At 39.6% G+C, this 15,012-nt stretch overlaps 1 protein-coding gene across 1 annotated transcript in view; it reads right to left on the bottom strand.

The window, feature by feature from the left end:
• The window catches only part of LOC134005625 (phosphofurin acidic cluster sorting protein 1-like), a 70,975-nt gene that overhangs the window by 22,640 nt on the left and 33,323 nt on the right, over positions 1 to 15,012 (bottom strand). The window contains exons 2-4 of the mRNA XM_062444553.1: positions 8,691 to 8,778; positions 7,472 to 7,561; positions 5,371 to 5,496 (exon numbers count right to left, since the gene is read on the bottom strand). Coding sequence (XP_062300537.1) covers positions 5,371 to 5,496; positions 7,472 to 7,561; positions 8,691 to 8,778 — 304 coding nt within the window. The remainder of the gene's footprint in view (positions 1 to 5,370; positions 5,497 to 7,471; positions 7,562 to 8,690; positions 8,779 to 15,012) is intronic.

Raw genomic sequence — 15,012 nt, 5'->3', positions numbered from 1 at the left:
TAATGGGCTGAGGAGAGGGAGGGAAAAATGAGACTGAAGAAGAAAAAACTAACAAAAATAGAAGAGTCATGGATGAAGGGGGGGGGGGGGGGGGAGGGTGAACGTGTGAGACGGCAAACACCATTTCTCTCTGCAGCTGCAGCAAAAAAGCTGCATCATGTCTCCTGTGTGTGTGTGTGTGTGTGTTTGTGTGTGTGTGTGTGTGTGTGTGTGTGTATCTGAGTGACACCCAACCTCTCTCAGCAGTCTGGTCACACTCAGGGGAGGTAATGAAGTCTGTGCAGCTTATTATTGGAGGCAGACTTAGCCACACTTTAAAAAGAGTGACGTGCATCCGTTAGCTTGGCCGAAGGTTAGCCGGAATCGACTTCAGATGCTTCAAAAACGCTGCTGGCAGCTTCCTTAAGCTTCCCGCGGCGGCTAATTTGAAACATTTTCCAGTCAGAAGAAACAATTATGCAAATGCATCGAGGGCAAACATCACGAACGCTCGCTATGTGCATGTTTAATGAGCAACGCTGGTGTAATTTGGCTTTCTGTCTATTGACTAAAGTCACTGATGGGTTTACTGCAGGTTCATCTTCTGAAACTCCGCCACAGCTTTATAACAATCCGTTTAAAAGAACAAAAAGGGAGCTCACAGAGTTAAACCGCTCCCTTGATTAACATAATGCATCATGTTGCACAGAGTTGCCCTGGATTTTCTCCCTAAAACATACTTCTATCACACTTGATTATTTTCACTCTCTGCTGTTACGAGCCCTGCGAGGCCACGAAGAAGCTAAAAAAATAAATGTGAAGAAGAGCAAAAGCTGAGCCAAATTGGGGGGGAAAAATAAATGAGAAAAGCATTTTAGATCCTCCCTTCCTTTTTCCTTCTTGTAAAATACTGTATCTTTAGTGGTGATATTTTAACAACTGTCCATCACTGATGACGTCATAAATCAGGTCTTTTCCTTTCCTGCGATGATCTTGAGAAGGTTGTTCATGCGTTTATATCATCATGTTATATGATCACTGCTTCTAAGAAATACTAAGAATCTGAGGCTACAGCTGCTATTCAGAAAAATACTGCAGCTTAAAGCCAATCAATGAAGTGCTTTATTCAAAGTCAGTAAACTCTTTAAATTATTGCTGCAACTGAGGCCAGAACAGGAGCGATATGATCTCATGTCTTATTTCTAGTGCTGAAATGTTTTGATATTGTAAATCTGTTTTATATTTATATCTTTTTTTATGTTTCTGTGTAGATTTTCCTGTCTAAATCACTCTAGTTTAAAAAAATGCTGCATAAATATGGTATGGTATTAATATTTACTAAAAACCTGCAACTTGACATGTTTTGAAGTGTCACAGTTGGTGTGGCATTCCTTTAAAAAATACTCTGTACTTTGTAACAGCTCAGGTTTACAGGCATAACAGAAAAAACACCCTCTCTAGAAATGTTTTAAAAGAAAGGAAAATACTAGAATTTGTGTCTAAGGTTCTTTTTCCATAAAGAGAAGTTTAATTACCAGGTTAAAATCCTTAAAATACATCTATTTTTGTCTCATTGAAAAATCGAGCATCTATGATCATTTCAGAAGTCTAACTTCTGGATACAAGATGTTTCTTAGTCTATTCTCAGTGTTTGTGCACCAGAGGCTTCAAGTGTCCACATCAAACTTGTTTAAGTTGCAAACTGAATCATGATTGGCTCCAGACTAGTTGTGATGTCACAAATCCTCCTCGTAGCTACACGCCTTCACCTCAAGATTTCTGATGAGTTCGGAGATACTTTCCTTCTTCTGATGGATGTGAAAACATCCTTCTACTGTCAAACTCTGCACAGTGAAGCTCAAACTTCTAACAAGAAAAACGCATTTGTCAGTGGAGGGGGACTTCACAGTTCAACAGTCCATCTTGCTGGGTCACTGGAAACTACAGTCGTCTGTCATATTACAGAAGCACAACTCAATCAAAGCCACATTTCATTGTGACTTCAGACTGAAACATATGAACTGAAAAGCCAGTGTGTGTCCCTTATAGCATAATATTCTTCTGACACACAGGGAGCCTCGGGCGGGAATAACAACAGAATTTATTCTTCATAGACTTTTCCATTGTGAAGGCTGTGAAGGAAATGAGTTTAAACCCATCATGCGTGTGAGTCTGCATTTGTGTCCTTTGCCCTCTTGTGAAGCACTTTGCAGCAAACCTGTCTGTTCAAAGAGCTTCATGAATAAAATTTGACTTTATTTTTACCTGCAGAGACAGCCAGCAGACATCTACCAAGACACTGCTTTCCATCAAGACTGGCAGCTTGGCTAAAGGTTCACAGGAATCAAGTCTTTATTCATACACTACCAACTTATTCTGCTGGTTGTTCTTGACAAGAGGCTCATCAAACTGTTGAGAATGTAAATATCATGTGCATTAAACCTACTTCTTGATTAAGTCTGTATGTCTCCTTCTCTCGTAAAGTGGTAAACCGGTTTGTTTAAAGGTGTTTTATATTGTAAATAATTCTGACTTCACTTCACAGACGCAGCCTCTTAAAGCCAGCAGGCGTTCGAACATGCGCGCACACGGAAGTCCATACGCGCGTCATAAATCACAAACCTTTTATAAAGGCTTCATATTAAGAGAGACACAGAAGACGGAGAGCTTTTGGGAGAAGAAGTGGCCGAAATTTAATTGAACGTTTGATTCATGGCGACGTTTATGGAGGCCGAGGAGAGAATGCCGGGCCAAAGATCAAAATCGGAGTTTGATTTGATAAAGTGCACTTGCTTGAATTGGGTTTACATGAAGGTGAAGTAAAGGTTAACGCTAAGCAAGTTACCCGCGTAATCACAGAAAATACGGAAGGATAGATGTGCATGAAAGGCAGCATCATTATACAAATGAGAGAGGATCCCCGTTATTCTGATTCATTCTGATTCATATTGGATTGGATTGAAGCAGAAGGCAGAGAAGGCTCGATGTTTAGGGAAATGAGCCTTTGACCGGTCGTTTGTTGGGTCAACAGCGCAGATCAGTGGGGGGACGTTTGTCTGGCTGAGGAGGAACGTGACTCTGCTGACTCGACAAGTCACAGCTGACTTGCTCTGAAACATACAGCTCAACCACCATCTGCCATCGAAAAGGCGCTATGTGCTAAAAATATGACAAATCTGCAAAAAGAGCTCCAAGTGATGTGTGAAACCATTAATGAGTCTATTCATAAAACATTGCATTCATCATATTCCAACATAAAATCTATTCATTTACAGTTATAAGGAGGAGGGGTATGTTTTCTGTGATTTATGAGTGTTATGGTGTCAACATACAGCACTATGTAAAGGTTTTAGGCACTTTAGAGGTTTAGATTCTTATCCATAATAGCATATATACCATCAGGCAGATGTCTGATTGGTCCCAAATGTATTAAAGTATCCATAAAGAACTATTTTCAGTGACAAGAAGAACAAGGAGTCCTGCAGAAGATGATATGCACCTCACAGAGTCCTGATCCCAACACCATGGAGTCAATCTGGGATTACATGAAGAGACAGAAGAAACTGAGACGCTTAAATCCATAAAAAGAACTGTGTCAGCTTCTCCGAGATAAAGGAACAACCGACCTGCCAAATACCTTGAAAAACTGTGTGCAGGTGTACCGAGGAGAACTGCTGCTGGTAATTTTATTTAGGGTTTTATTTCTGTTTATTTTTAGTGCCTAAAACTTTTTGCAAAGTACTAAACATGATAAATAGGACGTACCCATCTGCATTTCTAGGTCTATATTTATGTTCTGGGGCCTTTGTATCTTCTTTTTTGTATGATATACAGACCAAAAAAAAATCCTTATTTATCTTAAAACTGGCTCTAATGCAGCCCCTCAGTTTAACCTCTGTCTGAAACAAGCCGTTTTAGCTCCCGTTTTAGCCCTCCCCCGATGTGCCAACTCCCTTCTGATTGGCCAGCATCTGCACACCATGTTAACACACATAATAGGAAAGGTAGTAGTAGGATTTCAGTTTAATCTCATTCTTTCCTCCAAATGGAAACTTCCTAACCCCAACCCTAACCCTAAACCCTAACCCTAACCACTTCCGAAATATGTGAGAGGACAATGTGAACAACCCGTTGGACATCCTTAGCTACAAAGGCTACCAATGGACGGCCATTTATGGGCACACACAAACAAATCTAACGTCATCATGTGGAGGAAGTAGAGGTAACTTTTGCAAATGAAGTGTTCGTCGCTGGATTTTGACTTTGTGGGAGCATTTTTTATAGACACTCACCTCAGGTTTTGAAACTTTGACCATGTTTAACATCGATATCCAACATCATGACAGTATAAAAATATCTATATAATAATAATATATCACAAAAAGCATGATATACCCCCTTAAAACATTCTCAAAGTTGCAAAAAATGAGATGAACATTTGAAGAAATGCATTCACTAAGTCAAATAACTCTCCGACATCCATGAACTTGCCTCTATCCGCGTTCAGCACACCCACAAAGTAGAAGCTGTAAGGGTCCGTTTAGCCACCGAACAATCACACTCCATACTGTTTAAAGCCAGCCAACATCTTGTCAACAGTGTTAAGAAAATGAACTGGTGCCGAATTAATTCACTATCATCGCATTAGCTGTGCTCCCTCAGATCTTCGCTTGAAGAGCAGTCAAAGAGTAAAAAAAGGGTTTATCTGCACAAGTGTAGAGGAGCAGAAGATACAGTGTTGCCTCTGTAGTCCATAATTCATGAGGTTTAATGTTATCTGTTTCTCAGAGACAGATTTTCACCCAATTTTTTATGTCATACCCAAAAATTTATGTTTCCTACTACAAAAGGACACTGATTTATAGTAAACAAGGTCGCCTGGCAACCATAATAGTTACATAAATACTTCCAAAATAAAAAAGAGAGGAGAATAAAGAGAGATAGCATCAATATTACGTTATGATAGTGTTTGAGCTGCAAAAGGAATGTAAAAAGTCTGATTTTCACACTCTCTTTCTCATTTCTTTAGGGTTGTTCAAGGGCATGCTGGGAAATACAAAGAGGAAGAAAATGAGGAGCTTTGAAGAAGAGGAGTTCATTTTGAAACGGTTCAGGTGCCATCATGTGAGCCAAGTGAGGAACTCGTTTTCCCTCCCAGAGCAGAGAGAAACAGACATCATCGACCACAAGTTCAAGATCATATGACGACACCTGAGCCAGCCTGATGAAAGCCACGAGATAAAGTCAAAAGTGGACCAAGAATGAACTACCAATCAAAAAAATAAGCACTAAACATCACAGACTGATGCCTGATGAGAGCTTCAATGAGAGTTTCAAATTCAATTTCTTTTCAGTGATCTGATGCTTTAGGGTTAAATCAAGGTAAGATACCTCCGCCATGTTGATGAGTCCCAGGGCGAGGGTCTTGTAGCCCAGGATAGTGCGGTTCTTGTATCTCTTCCGTCGCTGCAGCATGATCTGAAGCTTGTTGGCGTCTCTCTTCAGGAAGTGTGGGTACTGCAGGTACAAAGACGCACAATAAATATATAAGCAAACATAGCACAGACACACAGGAGGGTGATTGACTTGCTGGTTAGACGGACTCAGATGAAAACTGATAAATGGGTTGACATTTTGTTTTCCGGGTCATGATAATTAGGTCGCTCTAACTGGCTCGTTGTGTAAGGCATCCACACCCGCTGACCTGTCTCTGGAGTCCTGAAGTGACAAACCACTTAGCAACATCCGAACTATGACATAACCCATCATTAAGGATCTCACCCGCCGCACTATAAATGGAACAAAACCAACTCCTGTAACAATGTTCAAAGCCATGAAATCACTCTGCCCGCTCGGTATTTAATAGGCTCCCTCTCTGCAGAGCTGCTGCTATAGAAAGTTTCATGTTTAATGTATAACGTCGGGCTCGCTAGGCTCGGTAAGATCCGGAGAGAGAAACTCCCTGACCTTTTAGCAGCATTTAGAAACATGGAAATTGGAAAGGATGATTTAGAGCAGAAGAAACCCTACTGGGAATTACATTAACCATGCTCTGCCTGAATGCACAGAGATAGTGAATGTTACATATTCTGTATGAGAGCAGTGTGATGATGTATGTATGCAAGCTTATTACATGAACATCCATGCATCCAGGCTACAAAGACATAACCTTTTCATGTTTTCCGGAAAGTTGGAGAAATAAATCCACCATTAGGAGATGAAGCTAAAACACTGTGACATATGTTTAGTGCTTTCATTATAACTAATTCGAAAACCTCCCTTCATTGGGTTTTTGTGTCATTATCGTGGCTGAAGATTAATTTCTAGCTCATGATGCTTAAGTTTTTAACAATTTGCGATAAACTGCATGAGAAATGTTTTAAAATGTGGGTCACATTAGTCATCTGTTGCACTGCAGTGTTGCAGGAGATAAGAAGGCCTACAAATGATTGACATTATCTCCATCCTCATGCTAACGCTGAGGGCTGTTTTGCACCAAATTTGGCTTTTTTTTTAAAGAAATAAAGCAGCTTTTTTGTGGTCATTCCTGCTGATAATCAGGAAGATGGAAGCACATCTTTTTTTGCCCTGAATCAAGCCTGCAAGGTATTTCATGTAGAGTGAGACTGATGCAGATAAGAGAGTAATAAGAGATAAACTGGCCATTTTTTCACATGAAAGCATTACAAAAAACTAAAACTAAAACTAAAAAATAATACCTTAAATTTGGGGATATTGGGGACACTTAACAGTCTCCCTGGTGGACAAACTAGCAAATAATGATAATAATAATACATTTTATTTAAAGCGCCTTTCAAGGCAACCACAGACACTTTACAGAATGAATAAAAATTAAAGAAATCATCAAACAACAGTAAGATAAATCATTAACGACACTTTTATGAAATGACCATTGAAATGGCTATGATATAATTTTTATTCATTGGCCTACACATAAGCTGATTGTGATATCATGACAAACATCAGCTGATAATATCTGCAGCTTGAAAAATGGCAATTATTCTCCTCTGAGAATAATTCAGCAGTGCATCACATATGTGTCTTAACAGCTTTACAGTTTTCTCATTTATACTTCAGTGCATTTGCAATGAATGTATGAATTTATAGTCATACAAAAATGAGATTTTGTGTCTGTCGTCTGGCTTCTTAAAAAAAAAAATTGACAAAGTTTCTGTCTGTCTGTCGTCTGGCTTCTTAAAAAAAAAAAAAAAAAATTGACAAAGTTTCTGTCTTTCTGTCGTCTGGCTTCTTAAAAAAAATAAATAAATAAATAAAAATTGACAAAGTTAAAGGATTTTCCTTTAATGCTGGAGCAGCTCAGTCTCTAAAAATGGAGGACTACTAGGAGTTATTCAGGTATGTAGGGAGCCACAAGGTAAAAACTAATTCCTGCTTTTATTCAAACAACAAGAGCACATCAATAAAGATTGCTTTTGCCTCAGGAGCGTCTACCCTCTGAACCCGTCTTTACCTGCAGGGAGAAAGTCAGCTGCAGGTCGGTCTCTGTCAACCCAGCTGATGACAGCAGGATCTCATTGGAGCGCAGGATTCGCTTGGAGCCCTGAGGAGGCGACAGAAGGAGGGGAGACGGAGAAGAGAAAAGACAAAAAAAAAAGAGAGAACGTTGTGAGAGGCGAGACAAGAAGGAGGGAAGATGGGAAGCTTGTGCGGAGGAGTTAACTATTTAGCGAGCCTCGGCTAACCGCGGCAGAGCTGAAACAATGAGCTCTCATCAACCGCATGCAGGGAGAGGAGCGTGGGAGCAAAGGAGACGCAGAAAGAGGGAGGTGAAGGAGAGGAAATTGACTTTGACTGCAGGAGGGAGCAGGGAGGGAAGATTAAGCGAGTGCTAGCAGCAGCATGGAAGAATAATTAAAACAGCTTTAAGTGTATTATGTGCCAAATATAAGGAATTTATTGGTTTATTTAGATAGGAAAAAAAGATGGAGATTGAGAAGTGAAAAGGAGATAGGAAACAGAAACTAGAAGGGGAAGCACAGCAGCATTAAATCAGTGTTAACATCTGAAAGTGTATTGTTGTGAAAGTGGAAGTGATTTTTACTGAGAAAGTGTCAGAAATGTGTTTACTGACCCAGAACAAATTAAGACAAAGCAGAGCGCACAGTGAAAGTAAATGAAGCACAACAGAATAAAACCATTAGATTAAATTTGGATTAAGTACAAACTGACTCTGGTTATGTCTTGAGGTTTGATATCAGACCAAATCTATTCACCTATTTTTAAAGTTTATACTTTGAAGTTACGCTGTTAGCAGGCTGTCCAACTTTCACAATTCACAATCACTATTTTATAGAATATGAAGAATACAACGTGTTTTAATGGTCAACTTTGGTCAACTTTGACCCAGAACAGTATGTAAGGGTTAATACCAACAAACATAAAGAAAGAGAACTGGAAGCTTCTGTGGTACTCCTGGAGAATGAGGAAAAGTTCATTTTGTGTTGCACAAACTGTCTTTGCTGGAAGTGAAGACGAGGAAGTGAGCACAGGATCCAATAACCTGAGTTGGCAGAACAGTGAACCAAAAAAAAAAGCTCCTTTTTGTGGTTTATTCAGCAACATTTGAATATCTTCTAGTCTACTAGTTTGGTACATTTAGCACAAGAAAACTTCAATCCTCTCCAAACGTATCCATTTTATTGTCTTGGTTTTACAGAGACGTCTCATACCTGTAGTTTGACGGCGATGACCACAGAGGTGAGGTCTTTATCCAACTCCTTCAGCATGATCAGCTTCTTCAGAGTCAGGTTGAACAGCCTGTAGGGAAAAAAGAAAAATTGTGATTAGAAGACATCTCGTATCCAGAGGTATCGTGGCGCCTCGCCCGGCAGCGAGCGCAAACTGCTAATAACACGATCAACAAGTCATCAAAAGGTTGATTCATTCCCTTCAGAGCTGAGCTGCAAGGTTCAGAGTGGACGGCTAACAAGCTTGTCAGCCAAGCAAAATCAACCGTGGCTGAATTTCTTAACGCTGAGATTTTTCGTGCTCCTTATCTCCCTACTTATGCAATTCCCCCTGATGAACATTAGTTCTGCCTGGAAAGTGCAAAAATGAGGAGGGGAAGAAGCTCTCAAAAGGTGGTGAAAGCTTCACAGTGAAATTATCTGCTGCTTTTCACTCAAAGACTAGAGAGACAAACATCTGTGAGTCAAAGCTTGGATTGATGTTCTAAAGTCACTTAATTCATTTTTTTTGCTGTTAATTTTTTGATGCTACCAAAATAGACCTTTACATGTTTTACTTTATATGATCAGAATACAACCATAACCCTGACATCAACTTGGCTTCCCAATAGTGTAACCAAGGTGTTTGACAAGCGTCCTGAAAGCTAACCGATTTGATATTAAACAGTATTTCTGCAAGTAAAAAAAGCTTATTTTCCAACAGTGTTGTATAACAGAGGTGGACCAAGTGTCTGAGAAATACAGAATACCTCCATTAACCTTATAAAAAAACACCTTTTGTGAAATAGAAAAGTTGTTAGACGAACATCTTCTTACTGAATTAATCACTAGATCAAACTTTCCACAAAAGAAAACCTTGGCAAACTATGTAGAAATGTGGTAAAACTTTTAACAAGGACAAAGCAGAGCAGTGAGAGAAAAGAAAACACAAAAACAAGATATTAAAGATGCCTGATGCAGCTTTCTCTTTAAACTAGCTCTACTGATACCTGCTGATACCAACAGCTGTTCCAGTACTTTCCTTCTACTGGTAAATAAGGCATGATTATGTAGCGGTGACACCGTGGCACTAAACATTGAGTCATCAGCCTGCTGTAATTTAATCTATGTAAGTGAGGGTGGGAACACTCAATTTTAAAAAGGATCCTGACAGGAAAAAAAGGGATTTAATGTGGCTCGGTCACATCTGGGCGACACACAATACACTTAATAAGATCAGTATCAGCACTGATCTCATAGCAATGGATTGGACAAGTCTATCCGTACAAAATGTATTCAAATGTAACAGTTTTTTTTATTATTGAAGCACAGGTAAATTAGAAAGTAAATTATATAAGGCAGGCATGTCCAAACTATTTCATAAGGTGTCATGCGCCTGCAGGATTTTGTTCCAACCAATCAAGAGCGCGCATGATTTGACCAATCAGCTGTCTGAAGACTGAGATTAGTTGATTAAATGAGTCAAGCCTTGTTTACCACTGCTGAGAAGGAATGAAAACCTGCATCCACATGGTCCTTTATGGTTACATGATTATAGTTTGGACATCGCTGATTAGGGCCGGGTATCGGTACTTGATACTTTTAAGGTATCGACTTATTTTGGTCGATACCAAGTAGTATCGGAACATCTCCCATTAAACGATACCTCCAATCGATCCTTTTTGCACCGAAAGCTAGACAATGTGACTATTTGTATGGACTCGCTCACAGCCAATCAACACAAGAGTTCTCCGATTTAATGCGACATGTGATTGGCCCACTGCCACAGCAGCTACAACCCGTCTGTGGTGGTGAAGTCTCAGTTAATTTGAGTTCAGCAGTTCAGCAGCTAAGATGCCACCTAAACGCTCTAAAGTGTGGCTGCACTACATGCCTGTTAGGCCGGATAAAAGCAAGAGCATAAAATGTGTAATGGGTATCAAATACCCAGTTGGTATCACTTTAAGGGTACTTGGATTGGTACTGGTATTGTATGTTTTTAAACGATACCCAGCCCTATCCCTGAGGCAGCCTGGTAGCTGGAGCTGGACCAGATGTATGCATGATGGTATAGATTTAAAACCAGCTTGTGATGCTGATAATGCATCCTCCTCTTCCTGCTCCTTCTTTACTTTCTGTCTCTCGGGAGAACGAACAAATCCAGCAAAAAACAAAACAAACCTAAAATGAAAAAGAACAACTAGAGAGACATTTAGTGCAGTTCTGCCTTTCCTCTGAGGACCAGCTCTTTAAAAAAAGACGACGTGATGGGCTTGAAAATGGTTTGCTATTTTTGTAAGTGTCCTTTTCCCGACAGAAGCCAACATTTACGTCAGCACACACACACACAAAAAAACCCACACACACATATTGTACGTCTTCCATCTGAGTTCAAGAAACACACGTTTGTTTAAGTTCAACTCGCACCTTTGCCTCCCAAACACAAGTCGTAGACATACACATCAATTGTTCAACAACACAGAGAGACATTCAAGAGCAAGAACACTTAACATAGCTACTGAAATGGTATCAGAGATAAGACGTGCGCACACACACATACACACACACCACACCCGAGCAGCAGCTGTGTAGCCAGAGGTCAGTCTGTTCAATAATTCATCTCCAGGGCTTTAGAGACAGAAAGTAAACCACTAAAATAGAGCTGGCAGGGCTGGTTGGAGGGAATCACAAAGAGACAAGAGAGAAAACAAAAGAACAATATAGACATTCAGGTAGAATATTATGTCAAAGAATTATGTGCAGGAAAAAAGGCAAAACGCAAAAGACAGAAAGGCTGACAAAAGGATGAGAGAATGAAAAGAGAAGTAGGACAAACAGGGAGTGTGCATGGAGAAAAAAAAGACAAAAAACAACAAATGAAAAGGAAATGTGAAGACGGCGATGAATGCGGAGAGGAGGAAACAAGCGAGCAGAAAGACAAAGAAAGAAAGAATGCGAGAGAGAGAGGGAGGGAGGGAGGGAGGGAGCAGGAGACGTGAACATTGAGGGAGACATCAACAGAGAGAATGAGAGATCTGGGGATGACAGAGGCTGACACAATGTGTTGAAAGAGAAGAACTGTCTGACATTGAAAATATGAAAAGAAAAGAAAACAGTCGCTTTTTCCAGGACAGTCTTAGTTTAAATGAGCGATTTTTGGCGTATATGCTACATACTGTAGTTTCTCTTTCCATTATGGCATTTTAAGGAACAATTCAGTAAAGGTTGGAAATACCAGAAAGTTCCAGATTTAGTCCTGAAACAATCACTTAATGAACTGATTAGCCGCAAGTTAATTGCACAAATTTGGATAAATCATTAAAGTCATTTATCACAAATACACCAAACATCTGCAGGTTCCAACCAGGGCTGCAACTAACGATTATCTATATTATCAATTAACTGGCTGTTATTTTCTCTATTAATCTATTAATCTTTTATTCAATAAAATACTGAAAAATATTGGGAAAAGTGGATTGCTGGTCAGTCTAACCTCTTAAGATATTCAATATACTGTCACATACAACAAAAAACCACAAATTATCACATTTGAGATGCTGGAACCATAAATATTTAGAGTTTTTGCTTAAAAAAATGACTGAAAAGATGATCAAAATAGTTCATATTTCTACTGATTTCGATCGACGCAACTCTAGTTCTACATCTCAAATGTGAGGATATGATTGTCTCTTTTATATCATATTTAATTGAATATATTTGGAGTTTTGGGCTGTTTGCCAGACAAAACAAACACTCTGCAGGCGGCACATTGAGCTCCAGAAAACTGTGAGTGAGTTTTTTCACAGTTTTTAAAAAATTCATTACAGACTAAATAATGAATGAAGCAGAAGTTGCACGCTAGCTCAGGATGGAAATGTATATTCAGTGCGAGCTTTTTAAAATATGATGGTGTAACTACATGATCCTGTAACTGCTCTGATAACTTTCTGCCTTTTTGCCTGAGGTGGGGGGGGGCATTATCACCATCAGTCCCCTGTTGCGTGTTGTGCATCCTTGTGGAAAGTCATTACATTTGGAGCCTAAATGCCAAATATCAAATCTGTATACATTCACATAATAATCTATTCTATGTGACTTTACAGACTGGAAGATATCGATAAGAACATAATCAACATATTGATTAATAATTGTTAAAGCCAAATAATGATTAATACCCAAGGCAGGAGTTACATGAGTTATAATATCTACAGAGGAATGTCCAATGCAACCTTTAATGACAAACATGAACATTTCTCTCCATCCTCAACTCCCTCTCATCTCACCTGGGCCTTCCTCCAAATCCACCCCACTTACCGCCTTTCATCTTACTTTCAGCGCTCACATCCCAACATCCCACTGAAACGGATAAGTGGCCCGACTGCTGATGCAACCACTGTAAAAACTCAGCGACAAACACAGACGAGCCTTTCGCCTCGATCCCAAGGCTCTCTGTGCCAGATCAAAGTGGCCAGGAGAGTCTAAACCTATGAGTAAAAGCAAATCAATTTTTCTTTTTCTCCCTCTGATAAAAAGGGCAGCTAAGTGCAGCTTCTGCTTACACCTGCCGGATCTGAGTGGAATGAATCAAGGTGGAGAGGAGGCAGAAGAGGACCTGTGCCAGGGGTCGATTTGAGATGGGGGTTGAAGCACCTGAGGTAAGCCATTAGGAGGGCAGGGGGAGGAAATGGGTGGAGGAGAAGAGGTAAGAGAGTCAGACTAAAATAACAGATACAGGCAAACAGACAAAGAAACAGATGAATGAAGTGTTGGTAGAGTCAGAAATAAAGTGGGAGTTGTGGATCTTGTAGAAATGCATTTCAAAATCATCTGTTTTGAAAGAAAGGAAAATGATACAATCGAAAAAGACATAAGAAGACATAACATGCAAATTAGACAACGTTTCCTGGAGACATTTCTCCTCTTTTAATGGCAGCTAACAACCACTCCACACATCAAGCCTCTGGGTCAAGCTAGTGCTCCATAAAACGCTCCATTAACCCCTTTTTATTTAACAAAATGCCAAATGTTTTAGCGTTTACGTGTTAAAATGTTTGCCTGCAAGCGAGACATTTTAGGGGACATCTGTAAATTGCAGCTACAAAAAAATAAAACTCTCGCCCTCTAAACTTCACAAGTCTCTGTGTGCACTTCGGTCACACACCACACCACACCACTCACCACCACACAGTAAAATTACAAATGTGAGAAGATTTTTGAAGCAAACTTTCTGTCCCGCCACAATTTTTTGATACTGTAATACAGACAAACTTTGGTCGATACCAAAAAAACTATTGAGGTTTGACACCCAGTCCGATTGACACATTTATAACACATAAAGTACAGTTCAAGCATATCATACTATTATTTTTTTTTGGGAAACTTTGTCAGAAAGATGTTATTTTGCCATGTGGTGATTTTTAAAGGGTATTGTTTGTAATGTTGTATTAGATTAAACCGCTTTTCATGTTGGCAGTCATGAATCTAGCTCCAACTGGTGGGAAGAAACATTAAAAAAGTGCTTTTGGAAATATAAAGCTAAATTCTAGCCACACTACATTATTTGCAGTAATGCTTTAAATCAGCTAGAACCTGGGTTTCAAACTGCTTTCTTTAATGTAAACCCATATCTATTTGGATTATAGGGATCCTTTTTATTGTAAATCTTCTTTCAAAGAGAAATCTAAAAGTCTGACAATTTGTACAATGTCAATCTTGGTAGTTGGCAGACATCAAACGGACATCGTTGGGGCTGTACCTGCTCCGTAGCGTTTCCCTCCCAGAATGTGATCAATCACAAAGTCGACGAGACAGTAAATGTTTATGACACCATTGGGGCCTTTATCATCGGTCACCATAACTGTAGATTATAGCTTTCGGAGGCTCCTAAAACTCCTCGACCATTGAGTATGATCAATCAAGACTGAAATAAGATGTAACATTGACTCTGCCCTCTGTTCAGTCCCCTACATCTATTAAGAATTAAGACTATTAGGTATACTGTAGCATCAAACTACTCTCTCTATCATTACTCGTGATGTAACGGATGAACAAACTCAAAATTTCCCTCGAGATAAACTTACAGTAAATAGCCAAGCAGTCCTACTTCATTGTTTCCAAGTAAACGGATGCAAGTACCAGGGGGATTTCTGCAATAGCTGCCATTAAGGCGGACATGAAGCAGTCAATGAAGTTAACATAATTTACTAAAAGGATTTCCACTGTAATCAACAATCATATAACAAACAGGACAAATATGAACATATGCAAGAAGAGAGAAACCGGGTTATATCTTTCGAGGCAAGGGTGCAACCATCTTGCAGGGTTT

This window comes from Scomber scombrus, chromosome 23 (assembly GCF_963691925.1).
Source record: "Scomber scombrus chromosome 23, fScoSco1.1, whole genome shotgun sequence".
Lineage (NCBI taxonomy): Eukaryota > Metazoa > Chordata > Actinopteri > Scombriformes > Scombridae > Scomber > Scomber scombrus.
Note: the sequence above shows the minus strand (reverse complement) of the source record. Positions and strands in the feature narration are given on the sequence as shown.